General features: G+C 37.3%; 2 protein-coding genes across 5 annotated transcripts in view; one reads left to right on the forward strand and one right to left on the reverse strand.

The window, feature by feature from the left end:
• THAP6 (THAP domain containing 6) lies at positions 1-17,622 on the reverse strand. Of its 3 annotated transcripts, none has more exons than XM_068542814.1 (5): positions 17,497-17,622; positions 16,469-16,571; positions 14,857-15,064; positions 11,806-11,931; positions 1-344 (listed from the first exon to the last, which is right to left on the reverse strand). In XM_068542814.1, exons 2-5 carry the CDS (start codon positions 16,546-16,548, stop codon positions 90-92), a joined length of 669 nt encoding a protein of 222 aa, XP_068398915.1. In that variant the 5' UTR covers positions 16,549-16,571; positions 17,497-17,622; the 3' UTR covers positions 1-89. The 3 variants fall into 3 exon arrangements, with proteins under 3 accessions (XP_068398915.1, XP_068398916.1, XP_068398918.1); XM_068542815.1 differs by lacking the exon at positions 17,497-17,622 and adding an exon at positions 17,041-17,390; XM_068542817.1 differs by lacking the exon at positions 11,806-11,931.
• The window catches only part of RCHY1 (ring finger and CHY zinc finger domain containing 1), a 16,116-nt gene continuing 5,909 nt past the window's right edge, over positions 17,354-27,560 (forward strand). The window contains exons 1-3 of one of the 2 annotated variants that reach the window (XM_068542813.1): positions 17,354-17,821; positions 22,350-22,469; positions 22,723-22,838. In XM_068542813.1, coding sequence (XP_068398914.1) covers positions 17,732-17,821; positions 22,350-22,469; positions 22,723-22,838 — 326 coding nt within the window. In that variant the 5' untranslated portion in view covers positions 17,354-17,731. The remainder of the gene's footprint in view (positions 17,822-22,349; positions 22,470-22,722; positions 22,839-27,560) is intronic. The other variant, XM_068542812.1, reaches the window with a different exon arrangement.

Below are 27,560 nucleotides of genomic sequence, written 5' to 3' on the forward strand. Positions count from 1 at the left end.
TAAATGACAGATATTATTTAATGATGGTAATCATTTTCTGCAAAGCTGTACCAATAACAATTTTAGGTAGAACATAACATGAAATTATTTCATGAAATATAGTCTTGTTCTATGCTCTCCCGACACCACTCCCAACAGAAAGCTTCCAGTCTATTTGCTGTTTCTTGGCTGATGAGACATTCATCCTTTAATTCCCTGATTGTCTTCCTCAATGATTTTTGTAAACGTCTTTGTCGGCCTAAAACATTCTGCAGACTTTTCTTGGTATCCTCTAGCTCGCTGATCACTTGATCTAATTTATGCTTAAGTTTCTTTGGACTGTCCATCACACTGTAGCTATGTTCCTAAAAACATAAACACCAAGTTATTAAACCAGACAGACAAGCAGTGAGATAAAAAATTATAACTAGGCCTCAGCTATTTCTCCACTTACTATACTTAGAGAAGATCTTTAAGTTGGTGATACTAAAAGGTTTAAAGAACATAGGAAGAGGATGGGGGTAGAACACTATTTCAGGCGCCTAGGGCCTGCCTCTTTGTCTAAGGCCAGGCATACACGAGGAGTACAGAATCCTGTGGATGGGAAGTACTTCTCACCTGGAGGTAGGTATCTGCTTATGAACAGCATGACATTCACAATGACTATACAGCTTTTGGTCCCTAAGTGTGGAGCTGCTAAGTTTAAGTTTTACCTATCACAAAAACTTAAATTTTTAAACTTTTAACTGAATTGCTTTATTTTGATGAATATTTCACTTTATAAGGTATGACAGGAAAGGAGCACTGAAGCAGGTCCTCAGGCTGGGTGTTATGGATTTAGAGAGGACTCTGGTCTTGGGGTTTTAAAGAGATAATTTAAGTTCTCAGTATTTATTGTGGTTATGTTTATGTCTGCTGGGTAGACTTTTCTTCATCCAAAAACAACACTGACATATCTTATAAATGTAACATAAAATAATTTTGAAAAGCTGTTACTTAATATTAAAATTAGTGAAGAGGACTTTGCTTTCGGCCAAGATGAGATAACACAGACTGGATTGACTCCTATCTAAAAAAACCCCAACACAAGGCCAAAAGATGTAAAAATGTTTGAAGATAAACAGACATCAGGCAACGAAGGCAGATACTGCAGAGAGATGGGAAACAAAGAGGTGAGTCCTATGATTGCCCAGCTTACTGCCTTGAGAGAGTTCTAGGCCTCAGTGTAAGGGGAGGAAACCCAGGTAGAGCTTGGTAGATAGAGTTGAGGAGATAGTGCAAAGTATCCAGGGAGACCAAGGTGGCTACAGTTCATAGGGCAAAGTATTAGAGAGGAAAGAGCTACATAGAGAGAGAACGCTGGAGATCTTCAGAGGCTCCCCCTCAAGTATTTCCTTGTAGGAAACTGCTCGAGGTTGAGGAAAGAGTGACTAGAAAAGATCAGGAGTGCCCTGAGCTCACAGGGCATAGACACTACTCCCACCAGCCAGACCAGATTCATGGGGCACTGAGTAGAGTATACAGAAGTCTTGCCTCAGTGGTGGAGAACAAACAGCCCGCGACTGAGCACTGTTCTAGTCCTGCCTAACAAAGCAAAACCTGAAAGGATCAAATTGTTTCCAAATAACCAAACTCCATAACCAAGCTCAAGAAAACAGGACAAAAAACTATCCAACATCCAGCGAAGTAAAATCCGGCACTCAAAATTTACCAGGCACGCAAAGCAGCAGGAAAATACGAGCCATAATAAGAGATAAACTAATCAATAGAAACCAACCCAGAACTCACAAATGTTAGAATTAGCAGACAAGGGAATTAAAAAAGTTATTAAAACTGTATTATATATGTTTAAAAGTTAAGCAGAGACATGAAATATATTAAAAAAAGAATCAAATAGGATACCTGGACATAAAACTTACAATTTAAATTTATTTATAATAAATTTAATAGATTTATTATCATAATAAATAATATATAATAATAGATTTACTATTATTTAAATCTCTTTAAAAGATAATTTACTGTTTAAACAAAAATAATAAAATGTAGTGTGGGGTTCATAGCATGTGTAAAGTGAAATGTATGATAGCAGTAGCAGAAAAGGTTGGAGAGGAGAAATAAAGTATACTATGATAAGATTCATATGCTATATGCTAAGTGGAATAATATCACTTATCATGTAGCCTGTGGTAAATTAAAGATGGATGCTATAAACCTAAAAGCAACTATCAAAGAGTTATGGCTAATGAGTGAAAAAGAGGAGATAAAATGGAATTGTAAAAAAAATTCAGTTAATCCAAAAGAAGGCAAAAAAGGAAGAAAATGAGAACAAAGAACAAATGGAACAGGAAATAAGTAAGATGACAGAGTTAAACCAAACCATATCACATTAAGTCATGTGATATAAAAAAATTTAAAGTAATGTAATAATCACATTAAGTATAGAGTTTAAATAATCCAATTAAAAGGCAGAAATTATCAGGTTATATTAAAAAAATCAAGACCCAAGAGTACATGCTGCCCAGAAAAAAGCACTTTAAAGATAAAAAGACACAAACAGGTTGAAAGTAAAGGAGTTGAAAAAGATATACTATAATAACACTAACAGAGAACTAGAGTGGATATATTACCATCAGACAAAGTAGACTTCAGAGCAATGAATATTACCAGGGATAAAGAAGGCCATTTCTTAAAAATAAAGGGGTTAATTTATCAAGACGTAAGAATACTAAATATTTAGTACCTAATAACAACTGCAAAATGTAACAAACAAAAACTGACAATTTAAGGAGAATGAGACAAATCCACAGTTATACTAGAAGATTAACAGCTCTCTCTCAATAAAAGATAGAACAAGTAGACAGAAATTAATTAAGAATGCAGATTTGAACATTATCAATTTGACCTAATTGACATTTATAGAACATTCTGGCTAACATCAGCAAACTATACATTCTTTGCAAATGCATGCAGAACGTTTACCAAGACAGACCATATTGTAGGCTGTAAGTCTCAAAAAAAAGAATTAAAAGCATTCAAGTCACACAATGTATATTCTCTGACCACAAAAGAATTAAGTTAGAAATTAATAATAGAAAGATATCGGGGAAATTCCCCAATATTTGAAAACTATATAGCACACTTCCAAATAACCCATGGATCAAAGGACAAACCAAAATGGAATTTGGAAGTATTTTGAACTAAATGAAAATGAAAACACATTTAATTTGTGGAATGCCGCTAAAGCAATACTTAAGGAGAAATTAATATCACTAAATGCTAACGTTAGAAAGGAAGAAGCCTCAAATCAATGACCTCAGCTTCCATCTTAAGAAACTAGAAAGATGAGCATATTTTACTGAAATAAGTAAAAGGAAATAATAAAGATGAGTGGAAATCAGTGAAGTAGAAAATAAAAACAACAACAAAAAAGAAAAATGAGAAAAATCAGTGAAAGCTAGTTCTTGACAAGATCAATAAAACTGATAAATCTCTAGGCAGACTGATCAGCAAGAAAAGAGAACAGAAACAAATTACTGATACCAGAAATGAGACAGATGGTATCACTACAGATTCTATAGATATTGAAAAAATAAGGAAATGTTTTGAATAATTTTAAGCTAATAAACTTGACAACTGAAATAAAATGGACAAATCCCTTGGAAGATAACAAGCTCCTTAAAAAACGTTCCCACAGGGGCTTCCCTGGTGGCGCAGTGGTTAAGAATCTGCCTGCCAATGCAGGGGACACGGGTTCGAGCCCTGGTCTGGGAAGATCCCACATGCCACGGAGCAACTAAGCCCATGATCAACAACTACTGAGCCTGCACATCGCAACCATGACAGTGAGAGGCCCGCGCACCGCGATGAAGAGTGGCTCCCACTCGCCGCAACTGGAGAAAGCCCTCGCACAGAAACGAAGACCCAACACAGCCAAAAATAAATAAATAAATAAAAAATTAAAAAAAAAAACAACAAAAAAAAACCCAAAAAACGTTCCCACAAAGAAAATTACTGTCCCAGATGTTTTACTGGGGAATTCTACCAAATATTTAAAGAAGAAATAACTGCAAATCTATACAAACTTTTCTAGAAAATTGAAAAATAAGGCAATATTTTCTAACTTGTTCTTCGAGGTTAGCATTATTGATACTGAAACCAGACAAAGACATTCAAAGGAAAGAAAACTTTAGGCCAATATTCTTTGTGAACATACACAGAAAGATTCTAAACAAAATTTTAAATCTAATCCAACAATATATAAAAGGGATAACATGAAGAACTAGGGTTTATTCCAGAATGCAAGGCTGGTTTAACATTAAGAAATTAATTGGGGAATTCCCTGGTGGTCCAGTGGTTAGGACTCTGCTTTCACTGCCGAGGGCCCAGGTTCAAATCCCTGGTGGGGTAACTAAGATCCCACAAGCCACGTGGTGTGGCCAAAAAAAAATAAAAACAAATCAATCAATGTAACTAATCACACTAACAAACTAAAAAATAAAACCCAAATGATGTCTCAACAGACACAGAAAAAGCATTTGACAAAACTAACATTCCTTTCTGATAAAAATTCTCAGCAAAGTAGGAATAGAAAGGCACTTCCTATGTAACAGTATGGATAGACGTAGAGGGTATTATGCTAAGTGAATTTAAGTCAGACAGAGAAAGACAAATACTGTATGATGGAAGCTAAAAAACAAAACAAATGAACAAACATGAAGCAGAAACAGAGTTGTAGATACAGAGAACAAACAGGTGATTGCTAGAGGGGGTGGGGAGGAAAGAAACAGGTGAGGAATTAAGAGGAACAAACTTCCAGTTACAAAGTAAATGAGTCAAAGGTAAGAAATGTACAAGTGTTGGGAATACAGTCAATAACTATGTAATATCTTTGTATGGTGACATATTGTAACTATACTTATTGTGATCAGTTTGAAATGTATAGAAATATGGAATCACTATGTTGTATAACAAGAAATAACATAATGTTGTAGGTCAATTATACTTCAAAAACAGACAAACAAACTCATAGAAAAAGAGTTCAGATTTGTGGTTATCAGAGGCAGGGGACAGGAGGAGGGAGAATTGGATGAAGGCAGTCAAAAGGTAAGAACTTCCAGTTATAAGAGAAATAAGTACTAGGGATATAATGTACAACATGACAAATATAATTAACACTGCTGTATGTTACATATGAAAGTTGTTAAGAGAGTATATCCTAAGACTTCTCATCACCGGAAAAAAATTTTTTTTCTATTCTTTAATTTTGTTTATATGAGATGATGGATGTTCACTAAACTCACTGTGATAATCACTTCCTGATATGTGTAAATCAAAACATTACTGTACACGTTAAACTTATACAGGGATATATATCAATTATATCTCAATAAAACTGAAAGAAAAAAATTGAAAGGTACTTCCTCAATCTGATAAAGGGCAGTTATGAAAAACCTACAGTTAACATCATATTTAATACCATATGAATATCTTTAATAGTGAAAAACAGAACAACTTCCTCCTAAAATCAGGAGCAAAGCATAAAGATCATTTCTCAGTACTTCTCTTCAGCATAACCTTGGAGGTTCAAGGTAGTGCAATAAAGCAAGAAAAAGAAATGAAAGGCACTCATATTGGAAAGGAAGAATTAACACTGTTTTTCTTTTTTGGCCATGCCACATGGCTTGTGGGATCTTAGTTCCCCGACCAGGAACTGAACCTGGGCCCTCGGCAGTGCAAGCGTGGAGTCCTAAACACTAGACCACCAGGGAATACCCTAAAACTGTTTTTAATGACAGACACCATGATTGTCTATGTAGAAAATCTGATAACCTCTAAAAAAAAGCTTTGATAATTAACATGTGAGTTTAGCAAGTTTGACAGATACAAGATCGATACACAAAAGTCAATTTATTTAATAGAGAGCAGACAGCAGAAGCAAGAAGAACTACAATCCTGCAGCCTGTGGAACAAAAACCACATTCACAGAAAGATAGACGAGATGAAAAGGCAGAGGGCTATGTACCAGATGAAGGAACAAGATAAACCCCCAGAAAAACAACTAAATGAAGTGGAGATAGGCAACCTTCCAGAAAAAGAATTCAGAATAATGATAGTGAAGATGATCCAGAACTTCGGAAAAAGAATGGAGGCAAAGATCGAGAAGATGCAAGAAATGTTTAACAAAGACCTAGAAGAATTAAACAACAAACAAACAGAGATGAACAATACAATAACTGAAATGAAAACTACACTAGAAGGAATCAATAGCAGAATAACTGAGGCACAAGAATGGATAAGTGAACTGCAAGACAGAATGGTGGAATTCACTGCTGTGGAACAGAACAAAGAAAAAGAATGAAAAGAAATGAAGACAGCCTAAGAGACCTCTGGGACAACATTAAATGCAACAACATTCGCATTATAGGGGTCCCAGAAGGAGAAGAGAGAGAGAAGGACAAGAGGAAATATTTGAAGAGATTATAGACGAAAACTTCCCTAACATGGGAAAGGAAATAGCCACCCAAGTCCAGGAAGTGCAGAGAGTCCCATACAGGATAAACCCAAGGAGAAACACACCAAGACACATAGTAATCAAATTGGCAAAAATTAAAGACAAAGAAAAATTACTGAAAGCAGCAAGGGAAAAACGACAAATAACATACAAGGGAACTCCCATAAGGTTAACAGCTGATTTCTCAGCAGAAACTCTACAAGCCAGAAGGGAGTGGCATGATATACTTAAAGTGATGAAAGGGAAGACACTACAACCAAGATTACTCTACCAGGCAAGGACCTAATTCAGATTCAATGGAGAAATCAAAAGCTTTACAGACAAGCAAAAGCTAAGAGAATTCAGCACCACCAAACCAGCTCTACAACAAATGCTAAAGGAACTTCTCTAACTGCGAAACACAAGAGAAAAGGACCTACATAAACAAACCCAAAACAATTAAGAAAATGGTCATAGGAATATACATATCGATAATTACCTTAAACGTGAATGGATTAAGTGCCCCAACAAAAGACACAGGCTTGCTGAATGGATACAAAAACAAGACCCATATATATGCTGTCTACAAGAGACCCACTTCAGACCTAGGGGCACATACAGACTGAAAGTGAGGGGATGGAAAAAGATATTCCATGCAAATGGAAATCAAAAGAAAGCTGGAGTAGCAGTACTCATATCAGATAAAATAGACTCTAAAATAAAGAATGTTACAAGAGACAAGGAAGGACACTACATAATGATCAAGGGATCAATTCAAGAAGAAGATACAACAATTATAAATATATATGCACCCAACATAGGAGCACCTCAATACATAAGGCAACTGCTAACAGCTCTAAAAGAGGAAATCGACAGTAACACAATAATAGTGGGGGATTTTAACACCTCACTTACACCAATGGACAGATCATCCCAAATGAAAATAAATAAGGAAACAGAAGCTTTAAATGACACAATAGACCAGATAGATTTAATTGATATTTACAGGACATTCCATCCAAAACCAGCAGATTACACTTTCTTCTCAAGTGTGCATGGAACATTCACCAGGATAGATCACATCTTGGGTCACAAGTCAAGCCTCAGTAAATTTAAGAAAACTGAAATCATATCAAGCATCTTTTCTGACCACAATGCTATGAGATTATAAATCAATTACAGGGAAAAAAACGTAAAAAACACAAACACATGGAGGCTAAACAATACGTTACTAAATAACCAAGAGATCACTGAAGAAATCAAAGAGGAAATCAAAAAATACCTAGAGACAAATGACAATGAAAACACGATGATCCAAAACCTATGGGATGCAGCAAAAGCAGTTCTAAGAGGGAAGTTTATAGCTATACAAGCCTACCTCAAGAAACAAGAAAAATCTCAAATAAACAATCTAACCTTACACCTAAAGGAACTAGAGAAAGAAGAACAAATAAAACCCAAAGTTAGCAGAAGGAAAGGAATCATCAAGATCAGAGCAGAAATAAATGAAACAGAAACAAAGAAAACAATAGCAAAGATCAATAAAACTAAAAGCTGGTTCTTTGAGAAGATAAACAAAATTGATAAACCATTAGCCAGGCTCATCAGGAAAGAGAGGGAGAGGACTCAAATCAAGAAAATTAGAAGATACAACAGACACCGCAGAAATACAAAGCATCCTGAGAGACTACTACAAGCAACTCTATGCCAATAAAATGGACAACCTGGAAGAAATGGACAAATTCTTAGAAAGGTATAAACTTCCAAGACTGAACCAGGAAGATATAGAAAATATGAACAGACCAATCACAAGCACTGAAATTGAAACTGTGATTAAAAATCTTCCAACAAACAAAAGTCCAGGACCAGATGGCTTCACAGGTGAATTCTATCAAACATTTAGAGAAGAGCTAACACCTATCCTTCTCAAACTCTTCCAAAAAATTGCAGAGGAAGGAACACTCCCAAACTCATTCTATGAGGCCACCGCCACCCTGATACCAAAACCAGACAAAGATACTACAAAAAAAGAAAATTACAGACCAATATCACTGATGAATATAGATGCAGAAATCCTCAACAAAATAATAGCAAACAGAATCCAAGAACACATTAAAAGGATCATACACCATGATGAAGTGGCATTTATCCCAGGGATGCAAGGATTCTTCAATATACGCAAATCAATCAATGTGATACACCGTATTAACAAACTGAAGAATAAAAACCATATGATCATCTCAAAAGATGCAGAAAAAGCCTTTGACAAAATTCAATACCCATTTATGATAAAAACTCTCCAGAAAGTGGGCATAGAGGGAACCTACCTCAACATAATAAAGGCCATATACGACAAACCCACAGCAAACATCATTCTCAATGGTGAAAAACTGAAAGCCTTTCCTCTAAGATCAGGAACAAGACAAGGATGTCGACTCTCACCACTAGTATTCAACACAGTTTTGGAAGTCCTAGCCACGGCAATCAGAGAGGAAAAAGAAATAAAAGGAATACAAATCGGAAAAGAAGAAGTAAAACTGTCAGTGTTTGCAGATCACATGATACTATACATAGAGAATCCTAAAGATGCCACCAGAAAACTACTAGAGCTAATCAATGAATTTGGTAAAGTTGCAGGATACAAAATTAATGCACAGAAATCTCTTGCATTCCTATACACTAATGATGAAAAATCTAAAAGAGAAATTAAGGAAACACTCCCATTTACCACTGCAACAAAAAGAATAAAATACCTAGGAATAAACCTACCTAAGGAGACAAAAGACCTGTATGCAGAAAACTATAGGACACTGATGAAAGAAATTAAAGATGATACCAACAGATAGAGAGATATACCATGTTCTTGGATTGGAAGAATCAATATTGTGAAAATGACTATACTACCCAAAGCAATCTACAGATTCAGTGCAATCCCTATCAAACTACCAATGGCATTTTTTACAGAACTAGAACAAAAAATCTTAAAATTTGTATGGGGACACAAAAGACCCTGAATAGCCAAAGGAGTCTTGAGGGAAAAAAACGGAGCTGGAGGAATCAGACTCCCTGACTTCAGACTATACTACAAAGCTACAGTAATCAAGACAGTATGGTACTGGCACAAAAACAGAAACATACATCAATGGAACAAGACAGAAAGCCCAGAGATAAACCCATGCACCTATGGTCAACTAATCTATGACAAAGGAGGCAAAGATATACAATGGAGAAAAGACAGTCTCTTCAATAAGTGGTGCTGGGAAAACTGGAGAGTGACATGTAAAAGAATGAAATTAGAACACTCCCTGACACCATACACAAAAATAAACTCAAAATGGATTAGAGACCTAAATGTAAGACCGGACACTATAAAACTCTTAGAGGAAAACATAGGAAGAACACTCTTTGACATAAATCACAGCAAGATCTTTTTTGATCCACCTCCTAGAGTAATGGAAATAAAAACAAAAATAAACCAATGGGACCTAATGAAATTTAAAAGCTTTTGCACAGCAAAGGAAACCATAAACAAGACGAAAAGACAACCCTCAGAATGGGAGAAAATATTTGCAAATGAATCAACGGACAAAGGATTAATCTCCAAAATATACAAACAGCTCATGCAGCTCAATATTAAAGAAACAAACAACCCAATTCAAAAATGGGCAGAAGACCTAAATAGACATTTCTCCAAAGACATACTGATGGCCAAGAAGCACATGAAATCTGCTCAATATCACTAATTATTAGAGAAATGCAAATCAAAACTACATTGGGGTATCACGTCACACCAGTTAGAATGGGCATCATCAGAAAATCTACAAACAACAAATGCTGGAGAGGGTGTGGAGAAAAGGGAACCCTCTTGCACTGTTGGTGGAACGTAAATTGTTACAGACACTATGGAGAACAGTATGGAGGTTCCTGAAAAAACTAAAAATAGGATTACCATATGACCGAGCAATCCCACTACCGGGCATATACCCAGAGAAAACCGTAATTCAAAAAGACACATGCACCCCAATGTTCAGTGCAACACTATTTACAGTAGTCAGGTCAAGGAAGCAACCTAAATGCCCATCAACAGACGAATGGATAAAGAAGATGTGTTATACATATACAATGGAATATTATGCAGCCATAAAAAGGAACGAAATTTGGTCATTTGTTGAGACGTGGATGGTTCTAGAGACTGTCATACAGAGTGAAGTAAGTCAGAAAGAGAAAAACAAATATCGTATATTAACGCATATATGTGGAACCTAGAAAGATGGTACAGATGAACCAGTTTGCAGGGCAGAAATTGAGACACAGATGTAGAGAACAAACGTATGGACACCAAGGGGGCAAAGCAGTGGTGGGTGGGGGTGGTGTTGTGATGAATTGGGAGATTGGAATTGACATGTATACAGTGATGTGTATAAAATGGATGACTAATAAGGACCTGCTGTATAAAAAAAAATTAAAAAAAATAGTAAATTTATTTCCCCACATTAACAGTAAATAAAACAACACTGTCTATAATAGCATCCAAATATATAAAATATTTAGGGATAAATCTGATAAAAGGAGTGAAAGACCTGTACACTGAAAACTACAAAACAGTGCTGAGAGAATGTAAAGGTCTAAATAAATGAAGTGATACAATGAAATCATGGGTTGGAAGACTTAAAATAGTCTTATTATGAGGTCAATTCTCCCCAAATAGATCCGTAGGTTCAACAGAATCCCAGTCAAAACTCCAGGATTTTTGTAGAAATTTACTAAGTAATTCTAAAATTCATATGAAAATGCAAAGGACCCAGAATATCCAAGACAACTTTGAAAAAGAACAAAGTTGGAAGATTAACACTGTCAGATTTCAGGAATTATTATAAAGCTATAGTAATCAAGACAGTAAAACAGATCCGGATTCCAGGCCTGGTTCTAACATCAACAGGCAATGAGATGAATAAAGCTTCAATACTGTGTGTGTACGACTGTCCTTTAAGAAAACCTAAAGACATAACTATTTTTTAAATTAGATATTTCCATATAGAAACTACAGTACCTAAAGGGAGGAATTAATTATTGTATTTTATTGGTTGAAATATCCTCGTGAAAGCACTCTTTGAACTATGTAACAAAAGATTAACTACCTGTGGATCGTTATTGCAAATATATAAAGTATAATGGCCCTGGGAAGCAATATTTCTGGATATTACATATTAAAAAAAAATCTCAAACACCTAAACTCCTAGTTTTTCAATAAGATTTTGAAAACTTAATCCTAATGGAGAGGACATGGTCATCTTAATAATATTAACATTAGCCCAGTAAGTAATTTTACTTACAAAAATGAACTGGGACTGGAATTCTTCGATACACGAGGAAGCACCAACAAGCTGGTGATTGTGGTTGGTGACTGGAAGGGCTTTGAGGGTGAAGTTTTTCCTACAATGAAGCTTTTGTCTTTTCCCCTGTTAAGAATAGTTAATAACAATCATTGTAGATTTTCTGTCCTTTTGAAAAATTTTAACCTTCTTAACTTTATGTAGTAAAATTAATATATTTCTTTTTATGGAAATTGCTTTTAAAGGTCAGTAAAATTTAAATTCACTGAGAGTACTTTAAAGGAACTTCCCCAGAGTAACTCTAAAGTTGATCTGGAAACATGAATTTTTCTGGAAAAAAAAAAAAAAAAGAGTGATAATGAGGGAAGATATACCCTACAAAGTATTAAAAATACCCTACTCAATAAGAATAGTTTAAAAAGTGTACTACTCTCTTAGAAAAATCTGAATAGATCATGTAGATAAGAGCCTTTAGGATAAAAAGTGGCATTCTAAATAAGTGGAGAAAGGCTATAAATCATGAAAAAATGAACTAATTATGAAAAACAGTTATATCCTTTATGTATAATAAGTCACAATGAAATTCTATATACTGAAAATTTATGTAAGAATGAAAACAATGAGGAAGTAGAAAAATACATGGGAAATATTTGCATAATCTTAAAGGGGAAGGCTAAAGTCAGATAGCACAAGAGAAAATATAGGACTACTCAAAAAAAAGTCTGAATTTCAAACAAAACAAAACAAAACAAACCAACCCCATAATGTGAGCTAAAGACAAATAACAAAAAGTAACTGCAACATAGATGGCAGTTAAATGATTCATAGCCTCAATATCTAGTGTTGTTCCAAAACAGCTTAGAAAAAGACGAAAATAGAAGAGGACCTGAATAAGTAACTCACATGAGAAGAAATAAAAAAGTCTAATAAACATATGAAAAAATGCAGAAACACATTTTCTAATATTCATATTAGAAATATTCATATTCTAATATTTTCTAATATTCAGAGATAAATTAAAACAATAAGATGCCATTTTTGCCTATCAATTTTACCAAAGGTTAAAATCACAACTTACACTGAGGGTTAGGGTGAACAGACACTTTTATGCATAAGTAGTAGGGGAGCAGATTGGTATAAGCTTTATGGTGGGCCTTTATATATGTTGACTTCACTATAAAGTTTAGTTAAAAAATTGATGTTCCATATAGGTTTCTCTTAAAAACGTGATCCCTTGAGCTGCAACACAATCATGCGGGGTGCTTGTTAAAAAGTGCAGATTCCTAGACTCCAAACCAAACTTGCTGAATCAAATTCTTTGGGAGAGGGGCACAGGATTCTGCATTTTAAGCAAGCTCCCTGGATAATACTTATGTAGACTAAAGTTTGAAAGCCATTGTTGTGGAAAAAATATGTATTTTTAAGAGGACATTTGTCACACTGTCCTCGTGTCTTTTTTTTTTTTCTTTTGGCCATGCCACATGGCTTGCGGGATCTGATCAGGGATCGAACCCGTGCCCCCTGCAGTGGAAGCGTGGAGTCTTAACCAGTGGACCACCAGGGAAGTCTCCTTGTGGAAAAATATTTAACATCATGGAAAACAGTAGTTAAGAGTGAACTTTGGAGCCAAAATGCCTGGGTTCAAATCCAGCCTCTACCATTTAACAGCAGTGTGACTTGGGGAATGTATTCCAGCTTTCTGAGCCTAAGTTTTCTCAAGTGGTTAAATGAGAATAATAATAGTATTTAACTCTTATGGTTGTTTTGAGGACTAAAAGAGTTAATATATATGTAAAGTGCTTAGAATAGTGCCTGGTACACAGCCAGCACTATAAGAATGTTGAAAGAATGAAAGAGTGAAGCAAAAAATAAAAAGGATATACAGTATAATTCTATTTTGTAAGAATATATAAACATAGATGAATTTATATATAAACTATACATACAAACGACTGGAAAGATATACATCAGAGTGTTAATATTATTTCTGGATTACGTGATTATTGTTAATTTTAATTTTCTTTTTGATTGTATCATCTAATTTCCTATAATAAAAAATGTGTTATTGGGAAATAGCTTTTGAAAGTTAGTAATTTATGGTTTATTTGATTTAGTATGTCCATATTTCTTAAGGTCCTCTTAACATTACAGATGACTCCCTGCTATAGGAAACAAACCCTTGAGAGCAAATTGCACAAGATACTGTTCACTAATTAATATGGAAGAAAGTGAGGCAGTCTCCACCGGATAGCTCAGGTACTGCAATATGAACACCTGCGAACGTGACCAAGACCACCTGGGAGCAGGCACTCTTCTAGACTACTTCCCTTGTTTCCAGCTGTCAGGAAGGAGACACCTTTCAATGGAGGTTCACGACTATTGTTGTGGGAACCCACAGGCTCTCCCTGAATTCTCCACATTGGAATCAGTCAGTCTCTATGGTTTCTGGACGCGAATACACTTTCAGGTATACGAAGTCAAGTGAGATGCTAAGGGTGAAGCAGCCCACCCACGGCACTAACATCACTGAGGAAAAAACACAGAATTCAACTAGAGTTTACTTCAACAATCCTTTAATTGTCTTTTTCTGACCTCTCTTCTCCTTTCCTTCTCCTGTTTTGGTTTTCTACCTTCTAGTCCTACCTAGGCTTTAAGCTTGAATGTGTGTGGCTCTAAAAGTATACTTCGGGGCTGTCAGAGGCTGTGCTCTTGACTTCTGCTGCAGTGTGAGGTGCACTGCCAGCTTGGAACTTCAGTCCAACCCTCTCATGTTCCTCCAGTTTTCAGACATGAATCTTGAGCTATACCAACTCCTAAGGTAGCCCGCTTCACCAAACCTTAGTAATATACAGACATTTCTGAGTGGATACTGGTAAAATTCTCCTACAACTCATGACAAAAGCTTAAGCAGCAGTTTACAAATCTAAAAACTTAAAGCATGGGCTTCAAATTAATAAGCAAACAATAAAAATGGTAGCAAGTGTGGTGAAGTTTCTTAAATAGTACCATAAAAAGTGGGTAATGATGGTAAGCAGTATCTCATAAACAAACCTGTGAGTGAGATGGGGAATCAAAGATAGAAGGTATGACTCCAGGTTTCAGTTTAATATTTGGAGCACTTCTGTCAAAATCTGTCTTCTTAAAGTGCCTTGAACACAACACATCTCCTTTTTTAGGCTCCCAAGTGTCTACAGCATTCACATCAAGTCTTTTCATTGCTAATACCCATTTTCTTTTGACGTTTTCATCTGTGGGGAATCTAGAAAAACATACAAGAAGTATTTTAAAATTAAACACTATAGATATATACTTGAATTAAGGCTGTGCCTAAATTGATTCTTGGTATTACTCTTGGGAACTGGGATATTGAGGAAACCATCATGACTCATACTTTCTTAACTTTCAGTTTTCATAGTCAGATTTTTCCACCAAACATGCTGCAGGCATATGGCCCTCATTTACATCTTTCATCATACTATAAAGAAGAAAAGTTTCAAACGACATTTAACACCTTTTAGTAAGATCCACAATTGAAGGTTTTTCTTCATCTGTAGATGATAAAGAATATCACTTGGGCCTTTTTCCTATCTGAGGAATTTATCCCAGATGAACAGAGACACTTGCACTTTCATTCTTCCGTCAGCATCAAAAAAATTGCTTAGTACAGCATTTAATACAAAACAGGGGTATAAATGTTAGTGAATGAACGCAGAGAACACCTGCAGAGTTTGGAATTCTGGAGATCAGAATTATTTTGAGATCTGGAGGCCAATAACCATATCTTTTCCAATTTTTCCAGCGGGTTCAAATCCTTTTTGGAATACGGTAGGGTACACATACTCATTTCTGATTTCCTTATACCTAGCAAAGTAGTTAGCAGGTCTTTCTCTGGCACACAGCACAGTGCCTGGCCCAAAAGCAGCAAAATAAACCTTTAGCAAATGCATAATTATTAAATCTTATTGCTCCTTTCCTATTCTGTCAGAAGAATGACTAAAATTTTAAATTAGGACCATCTTGTTTGTAATTTGGTTCAGGACCATCCTGAACTTGTAATTTATATTTTTTCTCTACAACATAAACTTGATCTATTTCTAAAGGACAGAATATATTTAGGCAAAGATCCTTCAGATTGTAAGCTATACGTAAACAACACTGAACTTCTTAGAAGTTATGTTAAAATACAAAGTAATAATATTAGCAAAAATGAGGTTGATGACATTTTTGTTAATCAGCCTGTGATACCTTTGCAGGTATCTTAAGCTTCTAAACGAAATGATAAAAGTGTAAAAGTATCACTGTCATTTCAAATTCAACTCAAAAGACTATTTAAAAAGAACCTGATGTGACCACCTAGTGGGGTGGGATAGGGAGGGTGGGAGGGAGGGAGATGCAAGAGGGAAGAGATATAGGGATATATGTATATGTATAACTGATTCACTTTGTTATAAAGCAGAAACTAACACACCATTGTAAAGCAATTATACTCCAATAAAGATGTTAAAAAAAAAAAGAACCTTAGAACCAAAGTTCAAAATTGAACGTCTAGGGCGTATAGCTCAGGGGCAGAGCATTTGGCTGCAAAACTGATGATTTAAGTAGAACTGTCTTTTGCTTTTTCTAACAGTCAGAAGTACTTGGCTTAACTACAGCAGAATCTTACACGTGAAATGTCAGTCCTTTTAGCTTGGAATTCGGTAAACAGCGAGAAGCACATCCAACGGCCGAGCAACATTTCACCATGGTTTTAGCAACTCATACCAGAACTGAAAGAAAATTAAAAGGGTAAGCGTTAGTTAACTCCAAAGCTAAGGGGAACATAGTTACCTTTCCCGGTACCTTCCAGTATATTTTAGGTAACATGAAATCATGTTAGAAAGCCAAAGGGAAATATTTTCTTCCAAAACCTGCAGCTCTGCTCATACAATTTTCTAGGGGTTTGGCTCTTTAATAAGGCAAGTCATATGTAGCGATGCACCGAGGCGCCCGGTTTCCATTTAGGAGGCCGGTACATGTCCCTCCCACCGCTTCGTACAGGCACCTTGTTCCCTCGCCACCACGCCTTGGCACACTGACTCCTCCTGGCACCCTAACCTAGGCTGAACTCCCAGCCCAAGCGTTGCTTCCCCAGGGAGACCTTCCCTGACAGCCAGATTAAGTCAGATCCCCTCTAGGATTAGCTCTCGGGGAGCACACACGTCTCCTTCCTAGCACTTCTCAAAGCTCTAATCCTACATTTATTTCAGAGTCCCCGATGAACATCTTTCTCGGCACCAGTCTGTGAGCTCCCTGAGTGCAGGGTGGGGCGTGCGCTTTTTCTCTTTGATCCCCACGGCGTAGCTGGTGACTGGCACAAAGTAAATGTTAGGATATATACTGAAGGAATGAAGAGGAAATAAAGGAGATGAGGACGTGAGAAAGGAGCTCGGGGCGCTGAGAAGCGCCTGGGTGCCTAACAGCCGGCGGCGCGCGCGCCGGACCCGCTCAGAGCCAGGAAGCCGGGCCGAGCTCCGCCCCTTTCTCCAGGCTCCGGCCGCCGCCGGGAGAGGGAGGGGCCGCCCTGTCACAGGTGCGGATGCGGCCGGAGAGCGGCGTCTCGGCGCCGCTGCGGTCCTCCTCGTCCCGAACCACGCCCAGGGTGTGGGCGGGTAGCGAAGGGGGGAAAAGGGAAGGCAACCTAAAAGTCATTACCGTTTGCGGCGAAGGCAGCAACTAACACCGACAACAGAGATTGCGCTTCCCCTCACTTCCGTCCCGTCAGCTCAGGAACCGGAAATCCGGTTGCCCCGGGTCACGTACCCAGCCGCCATCTTGGCTCCGGTGGAAGCTGTACGCGGGAGTGGGTAGGGTAGAGCGGCGATGCTTCTCAGGGCGTAGCTTTCGTCCTGGTGGAAGGGTCCGTGGAATTTGAGGTCAGGTGGAGGAGATGGCGGCCTCGGCGCGGGAAGACGGCGCCCGCGGTCAAGCGCAAGGACGGCGGGGCTGCGAGCACTATGACAGAGGATGTCGCCTGAAGGTGAGGACTTAAGTGGGCTCTTCCCCTACGAGCTTCCGCCGGGCTGGGCTGGGGGCGGGGTGGGCAGGCAGGGCGGTTTTAGGCTTGGGCTGAAGTTTGAGGTTAAGCTATTGTTTGGATACCTTCCCCTTTCACTGGGTTCCTGCTGTAGAGAACGTTTTTGGCAAGGCGACCACAGGCCCCATTTAGTCTCTTGTGTTGTGCTTTGCGAGCAAAGCTCGTCTTGCTTGGGAAGAGCCTGGTCTTGCACATTGGTTACTTTATCAGTGGGTTCATTTATTTAGTCTCTCGCTGCTGGAAGTAGACTGAGGCATGCCTCAGGCCTGTGCCGGCTTTTCTCCAGGATCACTTTCAGGTGTGTGATGACATAAGCGAAGTGGGGTAAGCGAGTGGAGAATTAGAATACGATTTCATCTCCTGTCGTAAGTAAGTTTTACAGCTTGCCAGCTTCGTTTGAGAGTCAGTGAGTATGCCTAAGCCTGCCAAGGAGGAAACGAAACGTTTGTGTGTAATAGGAAGCTAGTCATGTAATTGCCACTAAATAGGGAATGATGTATAGGAGAGTGTCTAGTATGCATATACTGTTACTTTAGCTGTTTCAGAAAAATTCCTAGTCAATCTAGAATTTTAAAAATTCGCATCCATCCAATTAAAGTTCATTAATTTTTCTTGCAAGAAACGGTTTAAATATTTTGCTTAGAAAGCTTGAGCTTTGGAGTCCCACAGCCCTACCCCCCAAATTTTAGCTCTGCTCTTTGATAACTCAGTTAATGCCCCACATAGAAAATATGGGTGATAGAAGTTCCTGTTTCATAAAAAAGTATGAGGCCTGTAAGGATAACCTAAAGCCTTTTTTGTAGGCGGTGGTTTGGTGACCATTCCTCCACTGCACTGGATAAAGCTCTTTCAAAGGTGGTCATTCACCAGGTGGTGTTTAAGGAGAGTGAGTGCTATCCGTGTGATTCCATTTCCATTGAGATGTGTTAGAGTTTCAGACTTCAGGTCTAAAACTGCATTCAATATCCTCGTCCTCCTCTCCTCTCCCCCCCAAGAAATCACACAAATACTTCTGTGTTTCATAGCACTCAGGTAGTTGACCCTGAGTAGCAAATGCTTTTTTGCCCCCCCTTCCTTCCCTTAAATACCAGAGACCAAGTGAAGAGTTTTAAGGAGGAAGTAATCAACTAAATTAAAGGCTGCTGTTTGCCTTTAAGTTTGGCAAGGAGAAGGTCACTGGTGATCTTGATGAGAAAAGTTTCTGTGGAGAGGTTGGGACAGAGTGTGATTGGAGTGGATTCAAGAGAGAATGGGATTAGTGGAAATGGACATAGCCTTTATAGACAATTGTTGGAGTTTTGCTGTTAAAGAGAGCAAAAAAAAAAAAAAAAAAAAATGGAGGCTGTGGTTGTTGGGAAATGTGGGATCATGGGATTTTTCTTTTTTTCCCATGGGAGGGAAAGATGGGAGGTGTTGCAGCATGTATGTATATTCTTAGAACTGACCCCCCAAAATGAGAACATTTATCGTGCAGGAGGAAGAGGGAAAACTGTAGGAGCCCTGTCTCTGAGTAGCCAAACTGAAGATGGGATCCAGTGTACAAGGAGAGGAGTTGGCCTTAGATAAAAACATGAACTGTAGACTGTAACAGAAGGACAGTGTGAGGTACATTTGCAAGTAGGTTGACAGAGTTTATGGGAGAATGTTCTCTTTTGATTATTTCTGTTTTCATAGTGAAATAAGCAAGAGTGTAGCGGGAAGAAGAGGTTTTTGAGGTTTGAAGAGAGAGGAGAAGATACGAAATAATCATCTAGGTGTTCGGTCCTAGACGGTGGAAGAATGAAGGAATTGACTAGGGAAGCATGGTAGTAAGAGCCCACTTTTCATTAGGGGTTATGACTTAAACGTGAGAACAGCCAGTGTGGGGGTGCTTTTGCTTTAGCCATATTTAGGTGTTCCTATGCAGGTTGAGTAGGAGAGAATTGGATTTAAGCAGAGTTGGGCTTCTGGGTAGGTGAGTATGTAAATAGAGAAGGAAGGAACTAGGGTGTGTGCAAGGGAAGAAGCGGAATGAGTTGGAAAAGGAGGAGGTAGTGGTTAGAGAATTTAATGCTTGCAATTAAGATACAAACAGGATTCAGTTCTTGTTCTAAGCAGTGGCTCTTAAAGTGTGGGTGATGGGACCCCTGGGAATTCCTGAGGCCCATTAGAAGACTACTGTGTACTGCTAAGACATTTTTGTCTTTTTTAGCATGTGTGAAACTAATGACTAAAACTGCTAGCACCTTAACATGAATCAAGGCATGGCACTGAACTGTACTAAACCTAGAGTTAAAAAAAAAAAAAGCCAGTTTCACTTAAGAATGTCATTGGTAGAATTAAAGCAGTAAAATTATTAATTGTATAAAATTTCAACTGTTGAATACATGTCTTTTTGTATGTTTGAAATGGGATGTTTTCATCAGGCACTTTTGCAGACTTACATTAGGTGCTTGTTATGAGGAAAAGCTCTGCGCAATTGGATTATGAACTGAACGAGTTTCTTTTTTAATGGGGCATTTTTTTACTTGAACTATGATTATTCAGACTTGAGTATTTGGTGGACATTTTCTCGACTAGGAGGGAAGTGAGACTGTCATTGCAAGGAAAACAATCAGCAGTGATAAAATTCAAGCTTTCATGTAAAAATTAGAGTTTTGGAAAACCTGTGCTAGCCTCTGAGCTTGAAAGCGTCACAATACTTAGTTTTCTGATAAGATGGTTAGTGATGTTAGCAAATGTGATTTTTTGATATTGCACGTCAAATGTGGGAACATTGGGAAGAGCTATGTAATTCAGTGAACTGATATTTTCCAAATGACCAGTGGATGGATAAAAGGTCCATTCACAATGCAAGATAGATCAATGGAAGGGAGAAAAGTTCACTGATGAATTTCAGATTTCATGTTGCAACTACCTGTTCTTAAGATTTGTTGAGTTTTGGTGTAGTATCAGAAGAATAGCCATAATTTTCTAAGAAGGTTATTAAAATACCCCTCCCTCTTCCAACTACATATTTGTGTGAGCCCCAAATTTCTTCATATACTTCAGCCAAAACTGAGTGAATGCAGAAGCACATATGAGAATCTACCTATTTGGGGGGAAAATATAGCTGTTTTTCATTAAAATATGTTATTTATGTTAACATGTAATTGGTTTGTTGCTATTATTTTAAAAATAAGTAATAAATATTTTAAAAACCTGTAAGTTTTAATTTATAATATGGTAGGTGTCAATAGATATAATTTCACATAAACAAAAGCTCTTTGGGATCCTCCATAATTTTTAAGACTATATGTAAAGGGGTTGAGACCAAGATGTTTGAGAACCACTGTTTTGTGGTATGACTGAGAATATGTGGCTGAGGAGGGTTGGAGGACAAGGCCATTGGAAGTGAGAAAGGGAACTGAGAGTTCAGGGTATTGGAGGGATTATCACTGTTGGATGTGCAGATAACTAAGATTTAGGACAAGAGTAATATTGGAAAGAAAAGGAGCCAGTTGAGTGTTAAAATAAGAAAGGAATGAGCTATGTTATAGGAAGTCATGGCATTGGAAGTCTTCAGAAATGAGTGGATCTGAAAGGTCACAGTGTACTGGAAAGTATCAGGTTACCTTACTGGCCTGCAGACTTCTCCATGTACTACTTAGAGTAAGGCTAAGTTGCTGTAACAGAAAGACCCAGTAGTAACGTGAGTTAAAGAATAAAGAGTTTATTTCTTCTCACCTAACAATTCAAGGTGAATGATCCAGTTTGGTAATGAGGCTGTGTTTCACATGATCATCCTAGGGACAAGTTTTTTCCATTGTATTATTTTGCCACGGAGGAGGAGGCATGCCCAGTTTCTTAATACACAGGCCCAGGAGTGGCCCTGATTTCTTCCGTGTGTATTCTGTTGGTAAGAACTTAGTCATTTGGTCACAGGTAACAGCAAGGAAACTGTAGTATAGCTGGGCAGTCGTGTGCCCAGGAAGAAGGAGACAGTAGATTTTGTTGGACAACTGGCAATCTTTGCTGCTCTTGAAAACAAGGACCGTCTTTTACGTTTATTGCATCTTCTAAAGTATCAGATACATAGTTATTGGTTAGTAAACTTAAGAGGACTAAAATATAATCTTTATAGTATTTATTAATGCTTCGGGGTTGAAGTTGGTAAATGAATTTATCTGGAATGTCTAAGTAGAAGTTGCCTGCCTGCCATTTAGGCTGAGAATGAGTTTAGGGTGTTGTGGGATTAGTTTTGCAATCTAGGAACTTCCATCCTTCACAGTTCTTCTGTCTTTAACTACAAGGTTGTGTTCAACTTGATACAGAAATGTAGATGTTGAAGGGAAAACAGTGAAATGTCATGTTTAGTGTCAGTTTACCAAATGATTTATTGGTTGTAATCTTTTGACCTTGTTCCAAGGAGTAGGAGGAAGGAAATTTCTTTTTGCATTGCAAACTTGTTTTTTCTTGCTTCTTGTAACTGTTTTTCTCCCTTGGGGATTAGGCACCATGCTGTGACAAGCTTTATTCTTGCCGGTTGTGTCATGATAACAGTGAAGATCATCTGCTAGATCGCTTTAAAGTAAAGGAAGTGCAGTGCATAAACTGTGAAAAAATCCAACGGGTAAGATTTTATCACAAGTTTCTATTTTCTTTCTTTTTAAAAAAATTATCCTAAGGTGGTTTTAAAAATTTAATCAAGAGTATTTCCAATATGACTTCTTTAGCTCTTAAAGTAAGCCTTATCTTGGATTTCAGTGTATAAAAACTTGTAAAGATAAAACTGTGTGTACATTAATAAAAATTCTGGATATTTAAATAGTAATTCAAAATGTTTTGGTAAACTCTAATTTTTTAGTTACACGTGTTTTTTTTAGGCACAACAGACTTGTGAAGAATGTAGCACATTGTTTGGAGAATATTATTGCAGTATGTGCCATCTGTTTGACAAAGACAAGAAACAGTATCATTGTGAAAACTGTGGAATTTGTAGGTACTGTATGTATTCTTTTCTAATTGCTTCTGATATATCTGAGGAACAGTAGTTTTTAAAATCAACTTAGTTGGAATATAATTATTGATACATCTTATAAAATGCATTCATTTTAAGTGTCCAGTTCAGTAACTTTTGACAAATATATATACTGTGTTATTACCAACACAAATCAAGATTAAAAAAATTTCCATTATTCTAAAAAGTTTCTTCATGCCTTCATCATTTAACTAGGCCATCAACAGTTGTGTGCCTATTTAAATTTTAACTTTGGGGTAGAAAATATGCTTTTATATGAAGTGTTTTGTAGGCAATTAAGGTAAAAAATTAGGGTAGATTTTTTTCCTTTTTGAAGATTAGTTTAAAAAAAAATTGTCAAAAGTTTTGATAAAATCACTACAGACTTAAAAATTGGAAAATACAGAAAAGTAGAAAGAATGAAAGTATTGATAAAACAGCCTGAAGTCCAATCACCCACTGACAAGGTACTATTGACATGTTGGTATATAGGAATTTTTTTCTTTCTAAAAATCCTTAAGTGTTAGATGTATACATAAGCATATATGTAACATGTGTATGTTTTAAAGTATACTAATATAACAAGCCACTCATGTTAAGAAATAGAATGTTACCAGTACTGCTGGGGCTCTTAAGTATTCTATGTTAATCCTTTCTCCTTGTTCCCACTGGAGAATTTTAAATGGCTTTCTTTTCTTTTATGTAGTTGTTTTTAAGGAAGGATAACAAACATACCAAAAGATGTATCAATCATAAGCAAACAACTTTTTCTAGTTTTTAACTCTAGAAGTTTGATTTGGGTCTTTTTTATATCTTTTATGTCTATACTATTTGAACGTATGGAATATAGTAATAATAATTGGTTTAATGTCCTCCTCTGCTAATTCTAATATCTGTATCAGTTGTGGATTGATTTTGATTGATGGGTTATTCTTTTTTGGTTGGGTTTTCCTGCTGCTTTGCGTCACTGGTCATTGTTGGATACCAGACACTGTGATTTTTACCTTGTTGGGATATTTTCATATTCCTACAAATCTTCGTGAGCTTTATTTTGAGATGCAGTTAAGTTACTTGGAAACAGTTTGGTACTTCTGGGACTTGCTTTTATAATTTGTTAGATGGATCTGGAGGTGTGCTTATTCTAGGAATAATTATTCCTCACTACTGAGGTGTTACTCAGTACCTTCCTGAGTACTCTACCCAGTATCCCATGAGTTCTCAGGTTTTCCAGTCTGGCTGATGGGAGTAAACACTGATCCTGGCCATGTCTGAGTGCTGAGCACTGTTCCTTCTAGTTCTCTTGGATGGTTCTCTCTCTGGCCTTGGGTAGTTTCCTCACATGCATGCACTGATGTGTATCCTGCTAAATACCTGAGGGGCTCCCCTGTGCAGCTCTGTCCTCTCTGGTACTCTGTCCTGTGAACTCCAGCCATCTTCTCAGTCAGGAAGTCTTTTTGGCCCTGCCTTACTTCCTTCAACTTGTTTGGCCTGAAAGTGCTCTAAGCAGTAAACTGGGGCAGCTGTAGGGCTCACTTAATTTGCTTCCTGTATCTCACAGATCACTGTCCTTCATTGCCTGATGGTCAGTGAAACTTGTTTCATATATTTTGTTTGGGTTTTGTGGGGGTTGTTTTAGGCAGGAGGGTAGATCCAGTCTCTCTTATTCTGTCTTGGGCAGTAGTGGAAGCCTCCCTGCAGGGTTTTACCTGTGGAATTTGACAGGCTGATTCTAAATTTCACCTGGAAGAGAAAATTCACATAGCTAAGCAGATTCTGATTTTGAAAAGGAAGAATAACAAGGAGAGGATTGCCTTTCCACATGATCAAAACATGATAAAGTTAGAGTAATTCAAATGGTGTGTTCTTTGTACAGGAATAGACAAATAGATAAAGGGAAGAACAGTGTGTTTGTGAGTGTGTGTGTGTACATTCACATATTTATACATAGGAATTTATAACAAAAGTGGCATTTCAGATCAGGGGAAAGGGCATTAGGAAAATTGATTATCCATTTGGGAACGAAAAATTGATTACTAAAACTGCATTCATTAGAATATGGTTTTAGCATGTTGTGACAGAAACTCTAAATAACAAGTGCTTTGAAAAAGGTAGACGTTTATGTTTCTTATGGAAACGTCTGAACCATGTAGTTAATTAAACAGAAGTCCAGGTTCGTCTTATTTTTTTGCCATCCATAAGATATTTTCTTGCCTACATAGTTTAGAAGAGTCCATATTCTGGTCAGTGGAAAGGGGGAAATAGGTGAAGGGAAGGTATATACCCTTTTCTCCTAAGGACATGAGACAGAACTTTCATTTGTCTCTTCTGTTCATACCTTCAGAGAAGTTAGAAAATAGTTTTTATTCTGGACAGCCCTGTGCCTAGCTAAATGTTTCTGTTGTTGTGCAAGAAGAGGTATAAGAGAAATTTGGGGACAACTAGCCGTCTCACCTTTACCATACCTAATACATTTCAAATGGATGAAAGAAAAATATAAAAATTATAAGCCATAGCATTAGAAGTATATAGAGGAATGTGTTCATGACCTATAGGTTTCAAAAGTCTTTTCAAGACCAGAGGCAGAAGCATAAGGCATAGAGGGAAATATGTCTTTTTATTATATAAGAATCAAAATGACTGTATGACAAAAGATGTAAAAAAAAAGATAGATGACATACCAGAAAAATAATTGTAACATATGCAAGTAAAAAGATTAATACCCAAGATATGTGAAGAGCTCCTTTAAATAAGGTTCCTCAAAAAAACTAAAAGTAGAACTACCATATGATACTATATGCAATTCCACTCTTGGGTACATATTTGAAAAAAATACTAATTTGAAAAGGTACATGCACCCCAAGTGGTACTGTTCATAACAGTATCACTTACAAACACACACACACACAAACACACACACACAGAGGAATATTACTCAGCTACAGAAAAAGAATGAAATTCTGCCATTTGCAATGCCGTGGGTGGACCTAAAGAGTATTATGCTTAGTGAAAAGCCAGACAAAGACAAATGCTGTATGTTATCACTTACATGTAGACTCTAAAAAATAAAACAATGAATGTATATAACAAAACAGAAACAGACTCACAGATATAGAAAACAAACTAGTGGATACCAGTGGGAAGAGAGAAGGGGGGAGGGGCAAGATACAGGGGTAAGGGATTAAGAGATGCAAACTACTATGTATAAAATAGATAAGGAACAAGGATATATTGTACAGCACAGGGAAATAATAGCCATTATTTTGTAATAACTTTAAATGGAGTGTAATCTATGAAAAAATTCTTGTAAAATTTTTATTTATTTTTGGCGGCGTTGGGTCTTCGTTGCTGCGCGCGGGCTTTCTCTAGTTGCGGCGAGCGGGGGCTACTCTTCGCTGTGGTGTGCGGGCTTCTCATTGCGGTGGCTTCTCTTGTTGCGGAGCACGGGCTCTAGGTGTGCAGGCTTCAGTAGTTGCAGCATGCAGGCTCAGTAGTTGTGGCTCGCAAGCTCTAAAGCTCAGGCTCAGTAGTTGTGGTGCACGGGCTTAGTTGCTCCACAGCATGTGGGATCTTCCCGGACCAGGGATCGAACCTGTGTCACCTGCATTGGCGGGCAGATTCTCAACCACTGTGCCACCAGGGAAGTCCTCTATGAAAATATTGAATCACTATGCTGTATATTTTTGAAACTAATATAACATTGTAAATCAAGTATATACTTCAGTTAAAAATAAGAGCTTTTTAAAAAACATTTATGTATTTGCTGTGCTGGGCCTTAGTTGTGGCACACAGGATCTTTGTTGCCGCGTGTGGGATCTTTGTTGTGGCATGTGGGATCTAGTTCCCTGACCAGGGATCGAACCTGGGCCCCCTGCATTGGGAGCATGGAGACTTAACCACTGGACCACCATGGGAGTACCAAAAAGAGCTCTTTTAAATTGATGAAAGACAAATACCCTAGTAGAAAAATGAACCAAACACATGAACAGGCAATCCACGGGAGAAATCCAAATGGTTCATAAACATTAAAATATGCTCCCTGTCTCATCATTTGAGAAATGCAAATTAAAATGACTTTTCATATTTGTCTGTCATATAGGTAAACAGTGTTGGCTAGGGTATGGGGAACGTGGGTGCTGTCGCACACTGTTGGTGGGAGTATAAACTGTACTGTCTTTGGAGGTCCGTTTGGCAGCATCAGAGCTGATGATGCAATGCCCTCTGACCCCATAGTTTCACTTTTAGGAATCTTATAAAAAGTCATCAACATGTAGGTTGAGTGATGTCTGTATACAGATGTTTATTGTATCATTGTATGAACTAAAGATAGTAAATTATATCAATAAAAGGATATTAAAAAAATTGTGATATATCCATACCATGTAATATTATGAAACTGTGGAGAGGAATAAAGTGGTTCTATGTATTCATACATAGAATGCTCTTCAGGAAATAATTGTTTTCTTCAGAAAGTTGCAGAACAGGATATATAGAAAGAATCCATCTATGTAAAAAACAAAACCCAAAGTGTGTGTGTCTGTATATTTATATGGGCAATTTTATAGGAAAAAAAGACATGGAAGGGTAGGTACCATTCTGCTTATAGTGCTTTTACGTTTGGGGAATGCTGTTGGGGAGGTAGGGGTTTACTCATATTCTTCAGTGTGGTTTGAACTTTCTTTACAGTGAAACTAAACTTATATATGA

This window comes from Eschrichtius robustus, chromosome 4 (assembly GCF_028021215.1).
Source record: "Eschrichtius robustus isolate mEscRob2 chromosome 4, mEscRob2.pri, whole genome shotgun sequence".
Lineage (NCBI taxonomy): Eukaryota > Metazoa > Chordata > Mammalia > Artiodactyla > Eschrichtiidae > Eschrichtius > Eschrichtius robustus.